General features: G+C 38.2%; 1 protein-coding gene across 1 annotated transcript in view; it reads left to right on the top strand.

Moving 5' to 3' along the window:
* PGM5 (phosphoglucomutase 5) overlaps window positions 1–26359 on the top strand; it is a 68694-nt gene extending 42335 nt beyond the window's left edge. Inside the window, exons 7-11 of the mRNA XM_015614946.1 lie at window positions 1670–1785; window positions 9833–9968; window positions 10902–11085; window positions 14469–14603; window positions 24807–26359. Coding sequence (XP_015470432.1) covers window positions 1670–1785; window positions 9833–9968; window positions 10902–11085; window positions 14469–14603; window positions 24807–24896 — 661 coding nt within the window. The 3' untranslated portion in view covers window positions 24897–26359. The remainder of the gene's footprint in view (window positions 1–1669; window positions 1786–9832; window positions 9969–10901; window positions 11086–14468; window positions 14604–24806) is intronic.
* The last annotated feature ends 591 nt before the right edge of the window (window positions 26360–26950 follow it).

Raw genomic sequence — 26950 nt, 5'->3', positions numbered from 1 at the left:
TTGGGGAATGATACTGAGGTGCTGGAGCATGTTCAGAAAACATCAGTGAAGCTGGTGAGTCTGGAGCTCAAGTATTGTGAGGAGCAACTGAGGGAGTTTGAGTTGTTTAGCCTGGAGAAGAGGAGGCTCAGGGGGGCCCTCTACCACTGCCTGCAAGGAGCTCGTAACCAGGTGGGGGTCATTCTCTTCTGCTACGTATGAAGTGAAAGAACAAGAGGAAGTGGCCTTAAGTTATGCAAGGGGAGATTCAGATTCAATATTAGAAAGATTTTTCTCTGAAAGAGTGGCTAGACATTGGAATAAATTGCCCATGGAGATGGTGGAGTAACTATCTCAAAAGTATTCAAGAGATGTCTGGATGTGGCACTTGGGGTGGTCATGGTAGTGCTAGGTTGATGTTTGGACTAGAAGATCTTGAAGGTCTCTTAGGACCTTAACAATTCTGTGAGTCTGTCATTTAGATATATTTATGTACTAGGTTTTTAAGGGGTCAGTGGCATATTTTGACAGTTTATCCCATCTACTTTTTGCACTTAATTTATGACAGAAATGTGCCATCAGAAAACAGATGTTTTGTCGATCAGAAGGGTCATTGTTTTCACCTTGATACTTTAAGACAGATTGTGTTAAGTGTGTTGAATCCACTTTGGTTGATCTGCTTTGCTTTAGCTTGACTGGCATTAAAATTAAGTAAACTGTCTTGCTTCAAGGAATGTATGATAGTTGAAGCAATTGTAAGGTCCTTGGTAGTTTGTCAGATTGCGTCACTGTATCTCAGTTCTTACCTTCCATATTACAAAACAGTTGGTTCTGAAAACCACACAATGAAAACCAGCAAACATAATTAGAAAGAAGACTGGTAATACCCATTCTGTGTAAATCCCATCTTGGCATTTAGAGTTCTTTAGAGTTGTGTGGGTTTTCTTTCTTTCTTGTTTTTCAGTCCAAGAAAGGATTTTTTTCATTATCATTTATAACAGGAATATTTACCAGTTAACAAGCTAGGAAAAATAATGCATATTAAGTTTATGAGGTGGTTCATTTTGGTTCTTAAAAACGGAGTCACTTCACCCAGATAGTGAGAGGGTTTCTTGTATTACATAACAGGAGATGGGGAAAATAAATTGAGATTCAGGTTGAGACTGGGAAAAATTTTTAAGAACATACTGCTTAATGGAAGCATTTCTGTATTATCTTGTCTTTGAAAACATTACAAGAAGTAAAAGTATCTTTCAAGAATTTTGATATTTGACTACCTGTACTTGTAGAAGTAAACAAGGGTGCTTCAAAATGATACTTTAACTTCCATTAAAATATTAATATAGCAAAACTGTCTATTCTTAGATTACCTGTTTCTTGGTCAGTAAGAATAGAAAGATACTGGTAAAGCCTATTGAACTGAGTTGCTACGTTTTCCCAAATAATACACTTAATGTGTAAATATGCTTGGATTCTGGTTGAAGTTAGGTGCTGAGACAAGGATGAGTTTTGAATGGTAGTGTTGATCTGTTCTTGAGTGGGGTTTTTTGGGGGTTTTTTTGGGTTTTTTTTACTTCTAGCCCTGCTGTCAGGAGATGTAATGAGATGTCGAGTATTTCTCAACTGATCTCAGACCATATATAAAAAAAGCACTCTCTAATCATGTGATGTTTTATTGTATGTTCTCCAGAGTGGCAAAAGTAATGAAGGTTCCTGTGTATGAGACACCAGCAGGATGGAGATATTTTTCCAATCTCATGGACTCTGGACGTTGTTCCCTTTGTGGTGAGGAGAGTTTTGGCACTGGTAAGTAATACATAATCAAAAATTACCACAAGCTTTTAATTTTTCCTAGATGCCTCAAGTCAAACCCGAAAGAATAGAAAATTAGCTCTGTCTTGTGCTGAAACAGAGAACTTTCTGTTGTTCACATCTTGAGCTTCTTCTTTTAAGTGTGGTGTCCTTGAACCTTGAGGCATGAAGAATGTAGAAAATGGATGTTCTGCAGTGGCAAGCAATCTTACTACTGTCCAGACAGCTTCTGGAGGTGCTTGGCATTCTCTTCTGACTTCAACATAGTGCAGAAAATCCTCACTGATTCCACTGCAAGTCTTTTCACAGACTGAAACAGATTTGGAGGGATTTTGCCTATATGGAAACCACATGTTTTTTCCTAATGTGATTAGGTGTACAAAGTATGAGAACTGGTATATCTGATGGTATATCTAAACAAAACTGTGCAGAATTTCCTTTTTGGAACATCACAGTTGCTCAAGCGTCAGATAAAACTGCCATTAGAAGAAATTAACTTATGTGTCAGCATTTGTGTTTTCCCTAGGTTTCTCCCTGATTGGTCCCAAGAACCAATCAAACAACAGAATGCAGAATGAATAAAAAATTCAAACCATCAGAAATATAGTATTGACAGTAAGCACTAGAGCAAATAATTGAACTATATAGTCTGTAAATATACACAAATGTGGTTTTAATTTATGAGACTGACAGAATAAATTTTGGAGTGTTTCTTTTTTTCTCTTTTGGATTCTGACACAGAAATGCTTCCTTTTTGTTTATTAGTAGTTATTGTAATTATAATTACAAGTCTTTTTGAAAAAGCACAGACCAGAATAACTTAATAATTCATCTGGCTTTAGTTTATTCTATATATTGAGATATATATATATAAATAAAAATAAATAATAAATATATATAATAAATTAATCTGTTTTTTGATATGAGTTGTATAGGGATCTCTATTTTGAATGTGCAATACCTTGGCTGCAGCTCTTTGTAGAAAATTGCTTACCATGTAGTGAGACTTGATGATGAATTTCATTTTGCTTTAATTGACTTATGTCAAGTATTAAGTTTGTTAGCTAGGGAAAATTAGAGCAGAATGCTGCTATTTTGAAAATAATTATACCTTTAAGCAGCCACAGGCGTGGTACTTCATGTATTCTTGTTTGCTGTATGGATCTGAATGGGCTATGATGCAAGAACAAAAATGTGTTATATTTCTTTGAGTCTGAGATGTAAAAAGGAAGAGAAGTTAAATTTATAATGAATGTTAATTTTCTTTTTGTTGTCAATGGGAGCCAATGTCCCATGATTAGCAAACTGTATGCCTTCACTATCTGCTCTGAGTGGCACAGGTCTTTACTATATCTTTTGTATAGAAACTTTGTCTACAGTGTGTTCTGTGAGATCATTGAGAGAGAAGTAATTTGGGGAGAGAAGGGCAGGAAAGTCTGTACCTTTCAGAATGTACTTTTTTGTTGTGATGTGCTGTTGAACTGCATCTCCATTAACCCTTGAGAGGTGTGAACTGGGGAGTTTTCAACTCTCATTGCTTTTTAATACTTTTTCACTGGACCAATTCTGTACCTCTTCCCTCTAAATAACACAAGTTTCTCTTGCTCATGCAAAACCAGATACTTCCATGAAATTTGGGTGGGTCTAAAGACATCAGTATGACCTCAGTAGCACACAAATTATTTGGAAAAATCTTGGCTTCATCATCTTGCTAAAGAAAGTTAAGTGTGAATTTTAACTGGGAAGAGCTTGTAAAAGTTTTGATGTTTGTTCCCAGATGTTGAGGTATATCTAGATACATTAGCCCACAGAGTGCAGCACCTCCTGCCACATGCAGGTTTATGTGTAGAGGTATGTAAAACAAACAGGAGTGGCCTTTCTGTGCCACTTCGATAAAACTTTCCTAAGGATGTTGTGGAGTCTCCTTCACTGGAGACACGAAAGAACCTTCTGGATGCAATCCTTTGCCATGTGCTCTGGGAAAAGCCTTCTTGACCAGGGAGATTGAACCAGAAGCTCTGTTGTGGTCCCTTCCAGCCCGACCCATTCTGTGATTCTGTGATACTTTTGGGGCAAATTATGAAATGACTGTAATATCTAAAGTTTGTTTTTCTCACTGCCTCAGTTTCCTTATCATCTTCCAATTCCCTGCAGCTGTCTGGAAAGTATCCTCATATTTCAGGAGGTTTATTTGTAAAATGTGTTCTGGTTTGTAGATGACCAGTACTTTAGCAATGTGAACTGTTTTTAGCAGTAAATATTTACCTTATTGCGAATCTTTTAGTAATGTCCTAAACTATGTGGCCCTCACATGTTTCTGCCAGTATTGGGCATTTGAATCAATTTTACAGCTTTTGCCCAATCATATCTATTTAGGGAACTGAAATTTGGCACTTCTTTAGTTTTCAGCATGGAATATTTATATAAGTGTACAATATAGTGATCAGAGTGCAAAGTTGACTGCTTTGTGTAAGAGAAATAAGTTTTAAAAATCCACCTGCTGTCATCAAACTGCCTTGGAAATCAATTGCTTGTGTACCCAGGTAATCAAGCCAAACTGAAATTTCCAAGTAATACAGAGCCCTGGTTTTATAACATAAGGGAGTTTGGTCTGGCAAGTACATAAAAGCAAATTTTCTGCTATAAAAGGAGAAAAGATTTTGAAAACATCCCGTACAGCTGTATTTCCCACACTTGTTTTTTGGCAGCTGATCTTGGAGCTAAACCAATGCTTTAAAAACTTCTTCCATTTTTGTAGCAGTGTGGGGAGCTTGTCAGATGAGATTAGTAGCTCTCTGGTTTTATGACGAATGCCCAGCAAACAGTTCAAAGGAGGGCCTCAGCAGCAGCAATTAGTTTCTGAATTTCATCAGCAAGCTATTAATCAGGATTAGGAGAGCTGTGTGGCTGATATATCTCGCTGCAGTTTAGCCACTTCAGTAATTGCTGCAACTTTCTTAAATTTGCTTGCTTCATCTCCAAATCCCCAGATTCTATTAACATCAGCTCCCTTCTCCTGAAAGATTATGTGGAAGAAGAATTAGTGAAAAATATAAAAATGTGGTGTCACTGAAATGAATGAAAGCCACAAAGGAGGTGGTGTCTGTTGCAGTAATACAAATCTAAAATAGTCTTATTAACTTGAAAAAATTTTCAGATCAGAATGCCCCTTAATCTGCATATTCCTAAAATATTGCTGTTTCAGACTGCTGGATGATAAATTTGCAGGACTCAAATATGTGCATACAAAATGATTTATTGTGAGTTTTTGAACTCCTGTGATTTTCTTATTTTAATACCACATTTACAGGAGGCAGTTTGATAGACTGGGATTACTAAATTAGGGAAAAGCCATTACCTGTTGTTTATGCATATGACCCACAAGGCTTGCTTTCCCTATCAGAATTGGGTATCTCAGATACAGACAAAGTTAGACAGCTTTCAGATAGTAGAAAAATCATAATATGAACCTATTTGCATGATTTTGCTTTGTTTCTCAAGATACTGCCTCCGAAGATTTTTCTTCAGTTTAAGACTGTGTAAGGTGATTACTTCTCTATGAATGGGAGCATGCTCTGAGAGTTTTGCCCAGGTTATTTACTCTGAGTCTGGACATAGCAATTTACTGTAGTAAAAAATAACTTTAGCTACTCTTATATAGAGAAGTAACAAATTAACTTAAAAATAAGTTGTTGAAACACTTGCAGTTACTATAATTTCCTTTACCAATGGCAAATTAAATACAAGGGGCTAATCAGAAAAAATATTTGTAGACTCCTCTGTTCTGTTGTCTCTTTCTGCTTCAGCTCACTGAAAAGAATCAGGAATTCCTTAATTCTGGTATGTTTCCATTAAAATTAGCACTGAGAATCATCCTGAGGTTACTCAGAGCCCCAGGCAAGTTGGGGGAGTTGTTAGTATTGCAACTTCAGGATTACAGAGCTGTGAGGCACCTTTTCCTTCTTCCCTTTGCACAGGACCGATCTGCCTCTGCAAATTTGTTGGATCTTACGGAGCAAAGAATGGTGTTAGCTGAACTGAGGCAGCAGGGTAAACTCCCTCCCTAGGCTTTCTACAGTGTCAGCTGTGCAGTAGGACTAAGTTGAACAAGCAAAGACACCTACAGATGACTGTTGGTAGTTGAAAATCAGAGTAACAAAATTGAAGTAATAGATTTTCATTTGCTGAAAGAAGGAAGGGCAATAAATACAACATATGTGTGTGCAATAACAACACTGATGGATGGGCTCAGTTTCACTTCCATTAAAAGTAACAAACTGAAACACTTCATTCACAGGAAAGGCACACAGGATTATTGTCCTTGTACTCATATCAGGCTAGTATTTTTAATTGGTGATTTTTGATTCTGAAACAGTTGCTTCTAGATATCCAGACTTTTGTCTCTGGATTACTGTTACCGCTGAAGATCAATAGATCACGCGGACACAGGTTGAGGTATGGTGCAGAAAAGTGCAGAGTTTATTTTCCTTCTCAGGATTTATAGGCTTCTTACCATGGCCAGGGATTGGATGGTCAGGATAACACTTTCTCACTGCACTGGCTATGAGAGATGTCCATCACAAGACGTGTAACAGAAAGAATGTACACATATCTATGTTCACAGTTACTGTCCTGGGAAAAGTCCTTGGAAAACCATGTCAGCAAGCTCAGAAGCTGAGCTTTCAGGGCGACAGATTACCTTCTCCTATTACTTTCTCTCTCCAGAGAAGCAACAATTTATGTCCTCTGAGGGACATTCAAGGACAGAGAACATGCCAAATCTGCTAAATGTATATGAAGAATAATACATTCAGCCCTCCTCATACAGATTTATGTGCTTAAGCCATAACACAGCAAGAACAAAGTTGAGAATGCAGCAAAGAATCTTTCAGAAATGCTTCTGTCCACGTTTTACTAGAACATTTTGGTTCATTGAAAGTACTTAAAGTGTTTGTTAAATCAGAATTCATCTCTTTAATGTTCAGCTTAGCGTGTTGCTTCATTATGATGACACAGACCATTTTGCTGAATGGCTGAAGTGCTCTACACTGTATGATTTGCTGGCCTGCAGTCTGCAATGTTATGTAGCAGGGGAATAAATGGTCATTCATATTGGAACAAATTGCTGGGTGGTTAAGCTCAGTTCCATGTCTCCACTTCTTGCTGGTGTCTGTTGAGACACTTAAGCCATTTTAGTGGCTGGTGATAATGGGCAATACAGATGACATTTTGAGCAAAATGGAATTTTTTTCTGTGCTAAGGATGGATGGTGAAAGGAGGGACATGCAGAGGCATGCAGGTTAAGAAGGAGAGGAATAACCGTGGTGGGGTGAGTCTGCTGCCACCAGGGCCATGCCTGGCCCCCTGGGGCTCCCCCACTCTGCACAGGAGTGGCACTAGTGCTGTCAGCTCCTGCCCCAGCAATGCTGCAGCAGGGCCAGTGTCCAGTTCCCACAGCCCTGCCATGTCTGGCCATGGGTCCCCCAAAGCCAGGCCTGCCCATGGTCCCACAAAGCATAGGCATTGCCCTATCCCCCTTCCCAGGAAGTGCCTGGTGCCCGCAGCTGGGACTGCCCTGATGCCTCCATTTGCCCCGCTTGTGGGGGTGCTGGGACTAGATAGGCCCTGTCTGCTTGTGGCCTTCTGTTCCCAGACCTCTGAGCGTCCCTAGCCCCTGTGGTGATGTGATGACTTTCCGTGCTGTTACCAGAGGAACAATATATGTTCAGGGGGAAATGAAAGCTCTATTCTAGGTTTCTCTTTTGGTGGCAGGGGCAGAAGCCTGCACCATTATCTGGGAGCAGACTCTTGGCTTTGGTGACAATGACTGTGGCTCTGCTGTCTGCTTTGCCTGCAAGTACGCTGACTTTATTAACCATAGGACATATTGCTGGTGTTCCTGTAGAAGATACACTTAAGCTGATCTAGTATACTACTGCAACAATGATGACCTTAAGATCCCTTCCAGCCCAAACAATTCCTTGATTCTATGCCTGAGTGTTTGAAGGACTGACTTACTGTAGAGGGACATGTGTTTTCCTTTCTTATCTGAAGCTATTTGCAAAGCTTTGAGAGCTCATAAATAACCCTGCCCTTTTTCTCCTGACTGGCTAGCACTCCGTGCTTTCATAGTACTGGAACAGGGAGAACAGAGTGAGCTGTGGCTCCTCTTGCAGCAGCTTCCCAAGCACCAGGCCTGAACTTGGGCTGTTGTGATAGGACACTATTGTTACAGGGAGCTCACAGATAACAAGTAGTAAAAGAGAGATATTCTTACTATTGTGACAGCTACTTTGCAAATGTTAAGTCATGTTACTGTCTCAGCTCTTCAGTCTATCTAGTTTACTTGTTTTCTGTAATACCTAACACATAGATATAATCTTTGTACAAATCTTTATCCTCATCAAGTGTTCAGCAATGATTCCTATACAACTTGAATGTTGTGCTGAATAGTAATTTGCATTTATTTAACTCTGTGGTAGTTAATTTAAGATTAATGTTAGATAGAGTGTTGAGGTTGAGTGTAACACAAGAAGCATAAGGAGTAGGCAGATCTGTGGCAGACCAAGGACAATAGGCTCTTAGAAAATCCATATGAGCAGAGGCTGCTAACCTGATTGTTGCTCTCTCCCAAGAAGAGGGACTGCAAGTTCAAGGTAACAGTAGTGATTGACCGTAGGAATTATGGGGTCTCTCTGCACATTTTGTTATTTTCCTTATATGCATTTAATATGTTGACAGTTTTTCACAGGATTAACAGCTTCAGTGCATCAATTATGGGGTCTGTCTTCTCCCAGTAGCAAAACACAGCTGTTTTGACAGATGACTGACTGTGTGGACTTTGCAGGTTGTTATGTAATGCGAAGCCTTACAAAGCAGACTTGCAGCAACAGGATTTTTGTGCTTGAGAAAAGAGAATATTTCAGAAAACAAGTTTTCAGCCTAAAAGTTTTTAGATTCCTCTCTGATGAATTTCCTTAAGTATCTTCTAAAGACAGATAATTTAGTTGGTTGCCTCCATAATCATCAGGTACTTCATGGAGTAAACAAAACTTCTGAATTACTGCACTTGCTTTGTACTCATGGTTTCAATAATGTGTGACTAGACAGAAAATCATAAGGTTGCAGCCAACAAATTTATACCAGATTTAGTATTATGCCAGAGCAATACTACATGTTCGATATCTCTTCAAGTTTCTTGAGTCTGTTAGCTTTTATAATTGTCATCAGTACTAAGTGCCAGGGTTCTTGGATCTTACTTGGATCTGAGACTGTGTTAAATCATGTGGGGTATTCCAAAACTGTTTCTGGTCTTCATTGTTGGAACAATTTCTCTCTTCATAAGTACAAACCTATGAAGGTATCTAGACTGGAGCATTCAAGTATCTTTACCACTGAGAGATAGAAAGAAATATAAAAAAGGGAACAATCCTACTCTCTGGTTTGCTAGGTTTTTGGGTATTTTTTTTCCTCCAGAAAAATCTTTTCAAGCTCTTGGTTGTTGTCCTGACAGAAGATCATGAACATTCTGAAAATTCACAATTTTTGTGGAATGGGGAGATTCTTTTTCTGCAGCTTGACATCTGCAGATGAACATCTGCAGAGATAAGAAGATGCTATTGAACTTGACTCTCAAAAAGGAGAGATGTGAAAACATCTGGCTCATGGCTGGGGTTCGCATATCTAGTCCAGTTTTGGGAAAAGGTGAGAAAACACAGCAGAGGTGTGAAAACACTGAGTATCAGTGCGCAGGAATAATGACTACAGTGTTTTCATACTGCTACTGTTTCTATTCAAGTACTTGTACATATTTTTATTTACTTTACAAGTATGGGCTTTGTCATGACATTTTAAACGTGTCATCATGTTTTAAACATTAGTTCTGGTTTTCTGTCTGGAGCATCTCAGAGGTGCTGGGGCTGGTACTATTGATTACTGTTATGTGACATACACAGTTAAATGAGACATTTTCCCAGCTTCCTTACTTTGTTTTCTGATTAGCAGTGATACCATATAATGTGCTTAATGTCTGTCTCTTTAGGATCTGACCACCTTCGAGAGAAAGATGGGCTGTGGGCTGTGCTAGTTTGGCTTTCAATCCTAGCAGCTCGAAAGCAAAGTGTGGAGGAGATTGTCAGGGATCACTGGGCAAAATTTGGCCGGCACTACTATTGCAGGTGAGAAAAAATGAAGAAAAGGTACTTACTCAGCTGATAGGAGAATTCTTCTACAATCATTGCTTGTTTAGATGTGCTCAGCTGCACTTAGGTGTGTGCATTTGCTGTGCCTACAGAATGAAAATCTGCCACAGATTATCACTGTTTTGTAGACAGGTTTTTCCACAGGAGTGATGTGTATATGTCACTGCTAGCATATGAGTAACTAGATTTTTAAATACTGAATGGAAGAAAGCTTTGACTTATTTACTTGTGGAATATATAAATGCAGCTTGTTACATATTGTTGAAAAAGAGACATAATCCCCGCGACATTTGCTCCTGCATTTTTTTCTATAACTGCCTCCATGTGACAGTGTTTTAGTGAGAACTGAAACCTATGCCTGCTTCCAATTCAGGATAACTCCTCCAAAGATACAAACATTTACTTATTTTTATTAAGGTCTCAATATAGTGAGCTCTAGCTGTTATTTTCATCTTTGCTTCTGCCTCGCTCTTAATCCAGACTTAATGCAGAGGAGTTTGCAGTTTGTAAAGTCTTTTGCAAACAGCTGTTCCTCAAAACTTGTAACAAAGTTTTCTCTATTTCACTTGTCTGTTGAGCACTGCACTCATTGTGTCATTAAGTTTTGAAAGCTAGCTGGGTATTTGGGATATTTTCTATGATACTTGCATTTTCTAGACGCTTTCTGTTGATTTAGAGTCAGGTGGCCAGTGTAGAACTGTGGTTGCACATGTGTAATGGTTAGATGGTACAGGACTTGTATGTGCACACTGGTTTCATTTGCAATCAGTTTTTCACTGGTACACTTTTGATCTTTGAAGTAAGCAGTAAATTGCTAATGGTAAGTATATAGAGTTCTCTGAAAGAACTGCCTTCTCAGCTCTGGGGACTTACTTTCTGGTTCTACTTTTTTTTTAATATATGTGCAAGGTTTGATTATGAAGCACTGGAACCCAGAACAGCATATTTCATAATGAGAGACCTGGAAGCTTTGATCACTGACAAATCGTTCAGCCATCAGCAGTTTGCTGTGGGTAACAATATCTACAGTGTGGAAAGAACAGACAGCTTTGAGTACATAGATCCTGTGGATGGCACTGTGACCAAAAGACAGGTATGGCTGTAGTGATGGATTAGCAAAGTTTTGCAGCTTTAGCCATATTGTCTCCAACAGTGTTCTTTCTAAAGTTCAGCTGGCAAGACTGTCCATTTATTTATGGAATGGTGTTTCTTTTGCTGTCATAGATACTGCATTTCCTACTTAAGATTAGCTCAGTCTGGATAAGATAATCCACCTTTAGTTATTGTCACACTTGCTGTACATAACTGGAGACAGTAGTGTCACAGTGAACATAGGATGGGATGAAGTCCCTGTTGAGAGCAATGCATGCATAGGGAGGGTTCCTTTTCCAGGACAGTGGAAATATATAGAAAGAAGGTCTTCCCTTCTTCTGTTTTCTATCTGAAATCTCCACTGGCTATACATTACAAAAACAAAAATCAAACAAACAAAAAATTTATTGTTCTTGGTGACCCACAGGATTTACATAACTGAGATGCAATATCTGTTATAGCCAGTACCATGCAGGAGACTTTAGAAGGTTGTAGCCTATGCAGGCATATTTGACTTCCCTAGCCCAAGTTTCCAGTTCCTTCTGGACTCTGTCTATACTGAGATTCATTGGTTATCAAGAACTGCTGTTCAAACTGAGCCTTCAGTGTTTGGAAAACTCATGATATGCTCAAAAGAAACCATGTACTTTTACCAGGTGTAAATTTATATTTAAGTATCTTGAATATGAGCTGTGACTCCTATTAAAGTTTGTCCAAATTTTATGCTGTTTATGTTTTTGTGGTCCTGGTTTCTCTGGTTTTTAAATTATTTGACCTAAACATACCCTAGGAAATGATATTACAGGCCATTAAAACTACTGTGATGCCTTTCTGCTCAGAGTCTTTGTAGTTTCTATTCATCATTGCATCCAGAAAATATAAAAAGCCTATCTGCCATTGAGCAACTTTCTCTTTTGTAAATTACTACTGAAACATGATATGAGGATATTGTCATATCCAAGTCTAGTGGAAAATTACAGGCATGGAGGACTCGTGACCTTTGTAGTTTTAAAAAGCAGCTTGTGAATTTTCATTGCACTTTTCTTTCCCTTAATTTTTTTCATCCAAAGCACTTACTCTATATGGGAATATAATTGCCAATCATATCACCATATAACACAAAGAGAGAAACATGACTTGGCTTGTTTTCAGACAGACTCTGAAAGGGAGCCTGTAAAACCAGAAAGCATGTCTTTTCATAGGCAGAAGCTCCTATTTATTTACACTACAGTTCAACTAGTTTGTCCTTTGTCAAGGACATGTTCCTGGCTTCATATGTCTGCAGCCTCAGTAGGATTCTCCAAGCACACTAAATTGGAGGGGATATTGATCTATGCCAATGAAACAACAGTTCACTGCTGCCATTTTCCTCAGGTAGCTTGCTCATCATAAATGCAGATGTCTCTTTCAGACCATCATAGGCTTTGTGCAGATTTTTCAGATAAGTATCCAGGAAAATGTTCCAAGTTTTGTTCCCCAGTATGTATGGGAGAGAGATTTATATTCAGTGTAACTGCAATGTCTCATGAATAAGAAGCTGGCTACGTGGTAATTATTCAGTGTTAATAAACAACATATTCAGAAAACAAACACAGCACCAAGAAAATAGGCAGCAAACAATACACACAGACTGTTGGTTCTAATTAATTCTGTTTCTTGAAACATTTGAGTATTGTTTATCACACTGCAATAAAAAGACTTAAAATCAAATGAAAGATTCTGTTGTTCTTGAATACTGTTCTAATTTTCAAATATTTAAAATTTTTAAAAAAATATTAAAAAAAAAATTCAAGCTGTACTGTGTTTTTGCACACATCAGCACATAACAGTGCTGCTCCTGAGGGTCCAGCAAGCCAGGAATGGGACCAGTAGTATTTTAATGTAAAATTCGAATTACAAGGATGAGAGGTACAAGTTGGACATTATACTAAGAGACAAAATGCTCCAGGGAGACCTTATTGTGACCTTTTAGTACTTCAAGGAGGCTTACAAGAAAGATGAGGACAATTATTTTAGCAGATTCTGTTGCAGTAGGACAAGTGGTAATGGTTTCAAACTAAAAGAGTAAGTTTAGACTAGATGTAAGAAAGACTTTTTTTTTTACAATGCGAGTGGTGAGACACTGGAACAGGTTGTCCAGAGAAATGGTGGATGCCCCATCCTTGGCATCATTCAAGGTCAAGTTGGATGGTGCTCTGAGCAAACAGATCTGATTGAAGATGTCCCTGCCCACTGCGGTGAACATGATGAGCTGATGACATCAGGACTGGATGACCTTTAGAAGTCCTTTCAACCCAAACCATTCTGTGATTGTCAAACAATGCTTTATATGGTCCTAAAGATGTTTTGGCATATATCTGAGGGAACAAAGGTTTTACTTATATTTTAGAACAATGGCACGCTGCATTTCCAACATCAATGTCTTGTCTATCAGTTTCTTGCTGATAGAACTGGAAAAATAAAATGCATTTTTTTGAATTCTCTTCTCTCATTTTTAATGGTTTACTGCCCTTAAAAAGAAGTAACGAGGATCTCAGTTTATGCACTAGACCTTTGACAACAGAAGGACAAAGGGGAAGAAAAGTTCAGTGACTTGTCAGAGGTTGTACTTAATCTAAGGGTACCATTTACATAAAGGGAACTAGGATTTGTATTAGTGGACAGCTGGTAGAATATTGCAACACTACAATATTTATCTGTGCAATTTAGTCCTCTGGCCTTAATGGGCCTCCTGTACAGAAACTGTGGATCCAAGAATATTGCCTGCTGTCTGTGAAAAACCATATTCATATATGCAGTACAAAAGTGGGGGGGAGAAAAGAAAAAAAGATGTGAAGATGGCAGCAAAGAGCAAATTTTTAGTTAATTAGTGAATTAATCAATCCTCTTTATTATGCACATAGTAAATGTGCATTAATTAATGTACTTTCAATTAATTAACACCTTAAGTTTTCCAAATTGTACTGCAGACTTACTGAAATTCTTGCAGTACTGCTGCATAGTATTTGAGGGGTAGCAACTGTCCTGTCTTTTGTATTCACTAATGACAACTGTTTTTTGATCCAGGGATTCTATAGCTGTTTCTTAGGCCACCACCTTTAATGTCTTATACCTATTTCTCAGGCCATTGGTTTTGTGCTCTGCCACACAGAATAAGAGCAAATCAAGTAAAAGAAATAAAAACATCAGTGAGTGGGAGGGAATGCACAACATCATTTCTAGTCTACAGAAGAGGAAAAACAAGTAATAAGTGAGTTGTCCAAAATTGTGGGGAAAGAAGAATAGCATCAAAATTACTCTTCCTTTCACTTTTATTTTGTAGCAATGACTGATAATTTGTAAAAGTGCTGTCACCTTACATATATGTTGTTTCTTCTTTCTTAGGGGCTGCGGATTATTTTTTCAGATGCTTCCAGACTCATCTTCAGAATGAGTGCTTCCAGTCACGTGAGAGCTACTCTGCGGATCTATGCAGAGAGTTATGAAAAGGATCCTAGCCAACACAATAAGGAACCCCAGGTAATGCAATAGCATTATAGTAAATAGTAATAGCAGTGGCCACAGGTTTTCATCTTCGATCAGAAGCAACACTCAATGCTTTCCCCCATGTACTGTCGTTGTAGATGATTTCCCTAGTCTTGTAAATGTAGACCTTTTGAGGAAGGACCAGCAGTTTTAATATATATTGGTGTAATATCTAACCCAACAGGAATGTCAAGGGATGAGATGCCTCATGTTAAATGTTGAGCAATGACTTCAAGTCTGTTAAGAAAAGTCATTCTAGTTTGAATATTTTTCAGAATTTTTAGAGTTGTGATTTGATTTATGGAACAATACTTTAAAAATAAGATAACTGTTTTTCAAGGAGATTAACTGAGAGCCATTCAGTTAGGGCATCCCAAGGATTCCTTACCATGAGAGTACAGTTAGGAAATATGGATACCTGAGTCTAAACAGTGTAGATTCCTTTTAAGGGTAAGACTTTCAGCTGTCTAAGAATTGCCTCATATCATAACAGAACTTTTCCTGAGAAGAGTGAAGGTTGAGAGAAAGTTTCTGGATTGTCCAGCAGATGCCTTACAAATTAATGAAATAAATCACACTTCACACCCTCCAGTTCTTCTCAGTCAATGTTCTTTATGCTGTAATTTATAAGAGAGGACTAAGGATATTTAATGGAAAAGAAGCACTTTGCTTGTAGTAAATCAATCCACTGTAGTTTTAAGTCTCATGCAGTTGTGTGTTCATGACTGGTATGCAAATACAAATCTACCAAAACATATATGCAGTCAAATGAATTTGAACCCTAGGTGTTTGGTGTTTCACCAGACTCTGACCATAAATTTAGTGAGTTTCTTCTTATGCTATTAAACAGTCGTATGTCAGTCATGAAAAATGGTTCAGTTGTCACAGAAATGTTGCAGATCCCATGCCTGCAGATATGATCTATTAAATTTATTTGCTTTTTTAAAAAGTAACAGTTTATACCCTTAGTAACTTCTTAGAATATTTAGAATGTTAAAGAATGTGTACTTCAACAGAGTAAAGGATCATATTTTTAGCAATTTTATTGTTTTTCTGTGTATCTAGGTTTGCCCAGCTAGCAGGATTGTTGATATATTTTGCTTGGGGAAGAACACTGCTACAACCCTATTTGCACTTGCTGCTATATTTGGTTTACATGGTAAAGTTTTGGTGTCTGGGGGGCTGCAGGGTGGCTTCTGTGAGAAGTTGCTAGAAGCTGCTTCTGTGTTAAAAAGAGCCAGTTCCAGCTGGCTCATAGATGGGCCCTCCACAGGCCAAAGCAGCAGCCCTCTGTGATAACATTCGTGAGCAGGGTAATAAGCCCTCTATGCAACAGCAGAAGGAAAGGAGGAATGGGGTATTTGTGAGAAACAACTCTGTGGGCACCATGGACAGTGCAAAATGGAGGGAGAGTCGTAGGGTGGCCTGGTAGGCACCTGACAACCATCCAATGCACCAGTTACATCAAACTTTTAGCAGCACGTATTGTTTATCAGTTGTGATTGCACTGACCGTTTTGAATACAGTTCTTCATGCTGTGCAGGTAAGGCACAGATGAAATGAAAATAAGTCATGGTAAGAGACTGTGAGTTGATTTTAGAGGTTTGAAGTGGATTTACAGTAACCTTGTGATATGTAACCAAAATATGTGATCTGAAGGTGTTTCTTGTCTGGCAAATCCCAGCAAAAAATACTAGAAAGCAATGGAGGATATACTGGCAGCATTATCTGGCTAAACTTTTTAGTATTTCATTGCAAAGGAGCATGAGCATTTTAAAGGGTAGTTGTTACTGCATTAACAGATTGTTTTATTTTCTATGAGAGAAGTAATACTCTGGCAGAATTTAGGCTTGTGTTCCTCTTAAGGTGACCTACAGTCAGTGTTCAGTATTTGATATCGGTTCTTTTAAATGAGTGGAAAACAGCAAATGTTCTCAGTGAACTTTCTGCTTCTGAAGAGACTAGATTGAGGGAACAGTGGTTGTTCTCAGAAATATGAGGAATGTACTGCCCTACTGTTACATTTCTTCTTAGTTCTGCTTGTATCTTCTTGAGAGGTGCATATGAAGGTTCACCAGCAGCATAGACCATATCCAGGGAGCATCAGGAATGGGTCTTCTGCACAAGGCAGTAGGAGCCATGCATCCAGACCTGCTGTACCTCAGGCAGTGCCCTCCTTGTCCAGGGGACAGTCCTACAGCAGGAAAGTGAGGAGGACAGGGCAGCTCTCTGGTAATAAGCTCCCTCAACAAGTGCTGGATCGAGTTAGGGTTCATCTGGGGCAGCAAGAGATGGTACCAGAGACAAAGCTGGAGACAAGGCAGACCTACTCAGGAGACAGGGTCAAAGTCATCTGGAGACAAGATACAGCATATATCCAAACAGTCTTTCAGGGAAAGAAGCTAGCTACAGCATGGGCCTGAGGTCCACCCAGGCAGCAGAGCCAGAGATAAGGCTGGAGACAAGCACTCCTACAGCTTAGCTCAGGCAGGGACCAGCACCCATGGGGCAGGCTGTAATGGACCTTGGGCAGGGTGCAGGGGAAGGCCCTTAGAGGATCCTAAGCAGGCCAGTAGGGCTTATGACTGCACTCAAGGACTTCAGAGTTTAGTCTTTTAGTCAGCACAACAAAGGCATCTGTTATTCCCAAGGACAGAAAAAAGGCTGGAAGGGATTTTATTTCTGTGCTGGTAATGGAGCCTGTCAGATCACAGCACTTTTGGTTGTTTAATCAGGGTATTTACTAGTGAACAAATAATCCCAGGGGTAGAAGCGTCATTGCCTTGAAACTTGCTACAGGGACTTTCCTCCATGTACACAGTGCAGACAAGCATTTTAATAACTAGACTGCCTCAGGAAATACATGGTACTGTAAATACCCTCCTCATCTCCTGCCATGTGCATAAAATCTGGGATAAATAGAAGTTTCATCTCAATTAATACAATAAATTCGTTATTTGGTTTCTCATTGCATAGTATTGCACGGTTCCACTGCTTCTCTTGCCTTGCCCTGGCTGCATGCTTTGCCAACAACGTGAGTGCATCAGAAACAACAAGGTCATAGATTGTATCTGACAGACAGATGGTGGACTTCAAAGTAGTGCATAAATTGTAGAAGATCCTCATGTACAAAAATAACTAAACATTTCCCAGGAGAACATTTGATAGTCTTCAGTGAAGTATGTAAAAGAGAATCAGTAAGAAACTCCTTCTTCAGAAAACAGCATTGCTAGGAAGGAGTGCCATAGTTTTCCTGATACTGTAATTCCTTTATTGTTTGGTTTGCTTTGAAGTTCATACTGAGATCCACACATCTAAAAGAGCTGTGACAGATTTGAAGTTTCAAGAACTTTGTTGTCTATTTCTGTCAGTGATAGGAATACAGCATGTATGTAAGTGGTCAGTTATGGAAAAAGCACTAACATAAAGAAGTATGTTAAGTATATACCTTGCTTATTACCTTATGGTATTTAAGAAAATTGTTACATTTTGAATGATAAATGCATATTTTTCTGTAATTGAGGACACGACTATGTGTGGTTTCTGTATTATTGCACTCTTTCTGAAATAGCTGATCAGGAAAAGCTCCCTTCCATACCTTTTGTATCATAAACCAAGACAAGATTATTTGATGGTTGGCTGCTTAAGTAAATATTCAGTTGGTTATGTTTATTGCACCACCTCTTTCCAGCATCTTGTCTTAGATACTACACTGCAACATATTTTTGCCTGATGACAATTCCAGTCAAAACCTGAACTGAAAGGCAAAAATAGCTTGATATATCTTTTACTTTTGTCACAAAAAATAAATGTCTCTGTCTTGACAAACAATCATGTTGGAGGTTCCATTTTGTGGAATCATTATGGTAATTAGCTTGACTTTGTCTCATACCAGCATCCTTCCCCCCTCCCCCATCCTTTCAGACAAAGCCTTTTCACAAATTAATCGTCCAACTTCACAGTAGTGTTCAAGTTCTTTTAGTTTGCTTCTGTAGTCTTTGACAGTGTTACTTCTGATGGTGAATCTTTCACAGATAAGCAAACATCTGAACTACATTTTCCAGTGTGCATGCTGAGATATGCATATTTTTCTGGAACACTAATTATGGCACTTTCTGAGTTGAAGTCGACCTTCTTGACCTTTGTTCTAATTTATATGTAGGCCAGTATGTGTTGTAAACCATAGGCGTTAACGAGTGTAAGAGTCACCCACATCATATTCTAGTATCATCTTTCATATAATTAATTGGTAATACTTTCTACCTAGAATAAAGCATACACAACTTCCTGATCTACAACAAATAGTTCAAGAGAAAGATATGCCAATAATTGAGGTCATGGGTAAATGTGAATAGCCATGACTTCTAGCTGTTGAATGATCCATTTAAAGAAATTTGCAGAAGCGGCTTCATGGACACTTGGGAGATAAGGGGTTGCTACTTTTTTGGTTCAGGTCTTTCTGTAAGCCAGTATCAACTGTGAAAATCAAGAGCAATAAACAAAAATTACCAACATGCATCATACTCTCATACTTTGGTATACAAAGTATACCAAAACCAACTCAGTTGTCAATTCAAACAAATAAAATTCAATTCAGTATGTTATGCATTTGAATATTGCATAACTTAGAGTGGCGATGCAATCTAGATCTAAAACTGTCTTGAAAACAAAGCCCGACACTTTTCTAAATCTGCAAAATTCTGCTCTATAGTTAAAGACCACTCCATTGATGTGGCTTATCATTCACATATGTCATTAATGAAGATATTCAATAACACTGGTCTGAATATGGACCCCTGAAGGACACCACTTGTCACTGAAGTCCATTGGGACTCTGAACCATTGACCACTACTCTCTGGATGTGACTGTCAAACCAATTCCTCATCCACCAGACAGTCCACTTATTGAATCCATCTCTCTCCAATCAAGAGAGAAGGTTGTTGTGGGGGACTGTGCCAAAGGCTTTACAGTAAAATGACAGATAAATGACATCTGTAACCCTTCCCTTGTCCACTGCTGCAGTCACCACATCATAGAAAGCCACTGGGTTGATCAGGCAGGACCTGCCCTTGCTGCAGCTGTGTCATCTGTCCTGAATCACCTCCCTGTCCTACATGTGCACAGCTCTAGGGGCATCTGTTCCATGATCCTCCCAGGCAGAAGTGAGGCTGACAGGTCAGTATTTCTCAGTATTCCTCCTTTCTGACCTTCTTAAAGGTGGGTACAATGTTTTTCCCTTTTTCCAGTCACCTGGGATTTACCCTGACTGCCATGACTTTTCAAATATCATGAAGAGTGGCTTGGCAACTGCATCAATCAATTCCCTTGGTTGTGTGCAGTCTGTATTGGGTATTCTTTAAATGGGATGCAGTGAATCAATTCTAATGCTGCAATTACTTTTGCTGAAGACTAGTAAACAATGTTCTAGTTAGCTACAGAACTGTAAGATTAGCAGCATCCAAGAACAGATTTTGGGGCAGTAGTAGCGGCTTTGTGTTTTTATTGGAAAAGGTAAGCCAATTACAAAGGAAAAAACAAGAAAAAAAAAAAGGTTAAAAATATGTCTTAATCATCAAACACTGAATTTCTGAAATAGGTTTTGAACAGTGAGCAGCAGAGGGAAAAAAACCCTGATTTTCAGGTGGATCCTGTTTGGAGTATGAAAAAATCTTGTTATATGTGACTGTATAGATGAATTATTATAAAAAATGATTGTTCATGGTATGAGATGGCCCAAGAGCAGGGAACTGAAATGAACAACCCAGAAGTCCTGGGTTCTATATTACTTAATTGGGACAAAGTGAAAGGAATCAGTAAGGTTCTGTCAAGACACTGGTACAACACTGTTGATGTGAAAAATGAGGAATGGGGTCACTGTGCTATTTAAGATTATTTATTGCTCAAGTAAGCCAGATAAGATATCAGTCTCAAAGGTGTGAGATTTGGAGAGAAGCAACAAGTCAGCCATAGCTTAAGGTAATCATGGGTTTCTTCTTCACACAGCAATATATAACATTTTGGTCCAATAGACAGTTGGCACAAAACTCGTTTCTACTTAATAACCTATCACCCACGCTTAATTCTGCCACACTGCATCTGTCTTTCAGCCAATAAGCTGACAGGTAATGTACTCATACACACAACTCTATTAGCTTCTAGATCCTTAGCCTACCCTATAAGTCACATTATTACAGCTTAAACTTCTCACTGTTCTACCTAATATAATTTCTTTTTTACTCAAGGCATATTCTTACTTATAACTACAGGAACGTAAGTTTATAATTTTTCTGCTTAATGTTTGTGTGCTTTTATGATTACATTAACCCAAGTTTTTTCTAAGGCTGCAGATTGACCCTTCAGCATCTATTTTTCCGTTTCCCACACAACACTAAGCACAACTGCAGTTTGCTAGGCAATTATTGCCTTGTTGTTTACTTTTGAGGTATTGGGGTTTTTAGCATGGCTCTAGTTAGCTATCAGAACATACAGTTTGGTCCATAAAAGTCATATAAAATTGTCCTGGTTTCATCTGGCTAGTATTAATTTTCTTCTTAGTGGGTGGTACAGTGCTGTTTTGGATTTGGTATGAGAATAATGTTGATAACACACTGATGTTGTGGTTGTAGCTAAGTAGAAGTTTAACCCATGTCAAGGACTTTTCAAGTCTCCCAAGCTCTCTCAGTGAGGAGGTCCACAAGAATCTGGGAGGGACCATAGCTGTGATGGGTGACCTGAACTGGCCAAAAGGATATTCCATACCACAGAACATCACATTTGGTATATTAAGTGTGGGGGGTTTAGCTGTGAGGGGCTGATGGCTGCTCAGATCAGGCTGATCATTAGTCAGTGGGTGGTGGGCTGCTATATTATGTGTCACCTGTGGGAGTTTGGTTGGATTTTATTCCTCACCCTTCTTCCTTTTGTTATTCTTTATGGTATTCCAGGTATTAAGATGTGCTTATCTCAGTCCACAGGTTTTACCTTTTTGCAGTTCTCTACCAATCTGCTAGGGGCAGGGGAGTGAGCGAGCAGCTGCGGGGTACTTGGTTGTTGGCTGGAGTTGAACCATAATAAAAGTTCTGCCTTTACTATTAAAATTAGTGAGATTTTCTTAGAGGACACATGGAATGTGGAGACTTACATCTGTTTGAACACACTCTTAGATAATGCAGCATGTCTGTCCTGTTCAGCTTCAGATTGTTCTCAAACTCATGCTGTAGAGTGAAGGAATTTTAAATCAACTGGGACTGTAAAGGAAGTAAATCATGGGACATTAATTATAAAATACTCCACAAATCAAGGAAAGTAGTTAATCAAACCTGATCTTCCCTCAAATCTCTTTGGATATACTAAAAAATAACTAATCTTTTGCAAACATATATGTCTTCATGCTCCACTTGGTTTCTATTTTCCTTCTGTTTATTTCACCCCTCACTGAATTCATGCCTGCCCTCCTCTATTGCCAGAGGCAGAACAACTGGCTTCTTGACCTTCATTGTAATTTTGTTTGAGGTAACAGGCAGACCATGCACAAGAATAGAGAGGTCAGTTTCCTTTTTTTCAGTGGAAGGTGTTCTTCTCAACTGAATCAGCTGAACACCAGTTCACCAGTGCTGTGGATATTACAGAGTCAGTTCAGTTTTTTTCACAATGAACCACATCACTTTGACTTTTTAGGACAGGTGGCTGTAGCATAAACCTTTCCAAAGACTCTTGGGGTTTTTTGGAATGGAAGGCCAAAAGAGGCACACTATGCTGAGCTCTGTGTTGAGCCCTTATGGCAGAAGCCCTGCAGGATCTATAGGCTATTAACATGCAAGAAGGTACATTTCAGCCCTCCCTAACTTTTAGATAAACCAGATGCATCATGGGACAAATCTTATCTGAGACCTTGATTAGGAGAGAGGAAATTGAATGGAATTTGCTTGCAAGATCACAAAGGGAAAAATTGCTAATGAGCCAAGCAGGGATGATATGTCTCTGACAGCTCTGGTACAGATTATTCCCAAGCAAAAGGCTTTTAATCTGTATTTGTCTGATGTTAGATATCTGCTTGCTTGATTTATTTCCTTTTAATCATTCCTCCCAGTAATTTTTTAACTTCTATCTGTGATTACTAAAGCAAGATTCTGATTAAGTCAGTTCTGTTAATTTTCAGTTCTTAAATTTTATCTAAGGGGTAACATGCCATATGTCCTAAACAGTTGCCAAGAGATAAATGGGCTATTTAACATACAGAGTAATTTCAGTTGTCACTTAGAGTCGAAATGTCAATGTAAAGTCTTACAATTTCTCAAGCAGACAGAACCAATGAAGAATACTTTTAAAAAAGATCTCCTTGAGATATAGAAGTCTTTCTAGAGGAATATTAATGATAAATGATTGTTGGCTGAGATTTATCTCTTGCAACTGAAATGTAAACTATTCATGGCAGAGGTAAAGGAATTTTTAAAAGGCCTATGTAGTCCTAGTTTCTTGTTATTCTGTCCTGTCTTTGCCATTCCAAATATGGTGCACTTTTGCCTTTTTTGCATATTTTGGATGAAGAAAGTGTAAAAATTAAATTGAAGTGTGGAAAGACAAAATTAAAAAAGGACTTCTGTCTGTTGAGAAGCATGATTGCAATAAACAGAATACTTAGCAGTAATTGGAATCATTTGTCAAGCTCAGTTGTTTTTCTAAATGAATGTAACATAAACTCATTTGATGGTGTGTTTTGTTCCACCATTGTACAAAGTGTTGCTTGTGGATTATTTTTTTTTAAATTCGGAGTGCATTTCTTGCCTAAAAAAGCAGGGTCCAGTAAAGTGGGTCAGGAGAGTTGCTTTTTAAGTTTTTCTTGTACTTTTTAGATTAAATGAGGAAGAGGTTTCTTAGAGGTGTGCTGGAGAACTTCAAATGCTTTAGTCTCATCCAGACTTTATAAATTGGCACATTTCAATATTTACTTTTAATATTTACTTTATATTTGCAGTATTTGCTCATGAATGTGAATTTGTACTCTACATATTAATCTTCTCTAAGTATGTTTGACTTTAATAGACTTGTGTTCTGCTTCAGTGATTATTCAGTAGATAGATATCTACAAATATGGAGCTTTTTAAACAATAGCATATCAGACTGCTCACTCTTGTGCATAACTGAGCTCAATCATAAACTCACTTGACATCAGTGGCATTCATGGTGTTATTCCATGACTCTGCTTGCACAGTCAGTCTCTTCACTCTTTTGATTTTACTGTGTTTGCATAAATAAACACCTCATCCTGTCAGAAACTGTTAGGTGGCTGAAACAGATTCAAAATATTGATTATGCAGTCTTATAAAAAAAGATAACTGTAAATGTCAGATTTTCTTCAGAATTACTGTTCTGTTTCATTTAATTCTCAAACCTAGTGTATGTGAAGCTGGAATTAGTTTATTTGAAAGAGGAAGCTATAGGAAGTCTCTAGGGGTCAAAGAATTAGTTTGGTAACCAAATATATGAGTCTCTGAAAAGAAAGTTTTCACGCAAAACTCAGTTCTGCCATTTTATCTTTGTGAATACTTTAACTAACTGAAAGAAGATGCAATTTTAAAAATGTGTTTTACTTGATTTTCACGTGATACTATTACAGTTTTCATCTGTACTCACCCATTGAGGCCTATAAATGGCTATTTAACAAGGTCTGTAGCCTGAAACTTGAAAGTTCTGCTGTTCAATACAATTGCATGTGGTATTAGTCAAAACACACTTCTATGAGTTCTTTTAAGGTAGTTAGTTGTTACAGTATCTTTTGACCCTAAGTGTCACATATTAAATGTATTTAGGAAGAAAATATCATATGTGTGGCTTCCCCTCATCAGAATAGAAACAAGTCTACCTCTGTTATTTCTGGGTTGTTTTGTATTGCAGATTTCAAGGAGCTCCATGTTTCCTGTTACACAGAGATGTGATCAGTACAATGTATATTTACTGGTTTCTCTTTTCTGCATAGCTTAGGTATACTCAATGTAACACTTCACAATACATATGGTAAGCATGCTGCTTCATTCTGTCAAGTGTAACACTGATATACACCATAGCTCTGTCAGTTTTTGGTATTATTATTTACTGTTATTACTGTAAAATTGTATGGTTAAAAGAATGATTTATAAATGCAACATGTTTTTTGATGTTTCTGCTTTATGTAATTCAATGTATTTCTTCATCTTTAGGCTGTGCTGAGTCCTCTTATAGCAATTGCACTGAAAATATCTCAGATTCATGAGAGGACAGGACGAAAGGGACCCACTGTCATCACTTGAAACCACGGAAGATTATTAAACCAGGGCCAAAAGAGGAACAGCAAGGAAGAGACAGAACCTTGTTATAACTTGTTAGCCATTTGTGCCTTGTATGATTTTAAAAGTTAGGTGGAAAGAAAAATTCAATATAACATTAAGCATAATCATTTGCATTGATCTCCAAATGCAATAGTGTATTGACTTGTTTTACCTGCAGTATCGTAATTTCTGGTAACAGTATAACCAAAGAAAGAGGCCTTAAAGTTCAAATGTTGTCAGTAGTGTAGCCAAAAATGACAAGTGTTTGGTTTTGAATGCTGTGATAAAAGTTGGAGAAATTGCAGTTAGGGGGAGAGAGGAAGGAGTTTCAAAGCAAAGACATGCTTAGTGAGTATTGTTTGGGATTCCTGTCACCTTCTGGTAGGTTTCTGAAGAGGTGTACAGAGCATGTCTGAGTCAAAGGGCTGTGTACTAAGCTCTGCACAGGGTGTATTTCCTCCCCTGGCTCCATGCCTCCTCTCAGGCCTCTCCTGTTGCTCACAGATGCACGCTGACAGCAGTGTTGTATACACACCTACACTTGCTCCCAAAGATGGGGTTATTCCATATTTTTTTACCCCTGCTTTTAAAACATATCATTGTGACTTGTGCCTTTAGATTTCCCTTATTTTTTGACTCTTTGGTTGTTTTCCTCCAAAAGGAGGCCTTTGTGCTATAGAGCTGATTTTGTCCTTCCAGCAATATGTCGGGTATGGAATCTGACTGTCTTCCACAATACTCCTCTTGTCAGGAGATGATACTGGTGCTTACTGTGTTTGGAAGATAATCTCTCACACGTTCAGCAATTCTTTAAGAAGGAGTTACAGAAGTTTTTTAAGTCTTTGGAATACTCATGCTCCACTTACCATGAAGTAAGTGAGTGAGAGGGGAATTAAACCCTAATCAATTGAACAGACATAGTGGTCTGATTCACCCTCTGGATACAGTTTCTATTAGGCTCTTGGTAACAGTGGATCATGCAATAAAAATTTGGGGAGTGCAAGAGAATTCCCGGCATAGATCTGAGAAGGCTGTTGGGGATATGGACATCAGCATTTTTGTTTGTGAAATGATACAGCAGTTCTTGCTACAATACTGTGCTCTGAAGAAGAACACAAACACTTTATGCATGTGATTTGTTTGAAAACTTTACCACCTTGGAAATGGTGAGGTCACTTGTATCATTTGTCAAGGTGGCTTTGTGCAGCTTGCCTCTTTGCAGTGTATTTCAATTCATTGTGGTTGTCAAATTTTAGTACAATTTATATAATATTGCAGCAAAGGAAATTGTTTAAATTTCTTTCAAAGCTTCTGTCAAAAATGGCTATGTCACTTAGTATACAATAAAGAGTAATGCTGTATATCTGTCTTAATATGTAATTGTGGACAAGACACCCTGCACTTTCAAGCATCCTAATAAAATTGCCTTTATTACAGTTACATTATTACTTGACTCTCAACAAATGAGGTATGAATGTTCTCACTTAGTATCCTACCTTACCATTAAGTGTTCCCATAAACCAAAAGAGATTTTAAGACTTCAGTTCTTTTTTTATAAAGATTTTTCTTCTATATGACCATGACATTCTCACACAGTTTGGACATCTACTTTATAATGTAAGAGCACTCATCTTCACAGAAACCTTGTTTATCTAATATTTTATCCTTATTAGGGATTAAACCTCTCTAGGTGCAGGATAGTAAGCTCCTAAATAGTAGATCACATGCGGTCAAGCATAGACGTATTTTGGATTATGACAGTTCAAATTACTGGGTTGCATGAAAGAACATTCTGAAAGTCAGTCTACTAAAATTTCTAAAATATCTTACACATTCTCCAGCGATAAAATGAATTTTGATCACATAGTGAACTAACTGTTTATACTATGGAGCATCACATTTACCAAGCTTTTCTGGAATGGGGGAAATGCAGCTTGAAAAGTAAGATGTACTGAAGCCAGGTGTCTCTCAGGATGCAGTGGGAAGACTCAAGAACAAAGGAAGACCGAAGAAACATACATGTGCTTTTATCAGAA

This window comes from Parus major, chromosome Z (assembly GCF_001522545.3).
Source record: "Parus major isolate Abel chromosome Z, Parus_major1.1, whole genome shotgun sequence".
In the NCBI taxonomy this organism is placed as follows: domain Eukaryota; kingdom Metazoa; phylum Chordata; class Aves; order Passeriformes; family Paridae; genus Parus; species Parus major.
Note: the sequence above shows the minus strand (reverse complement) of the source record. Positions and strands in the feature narration are given on the sequence as shown.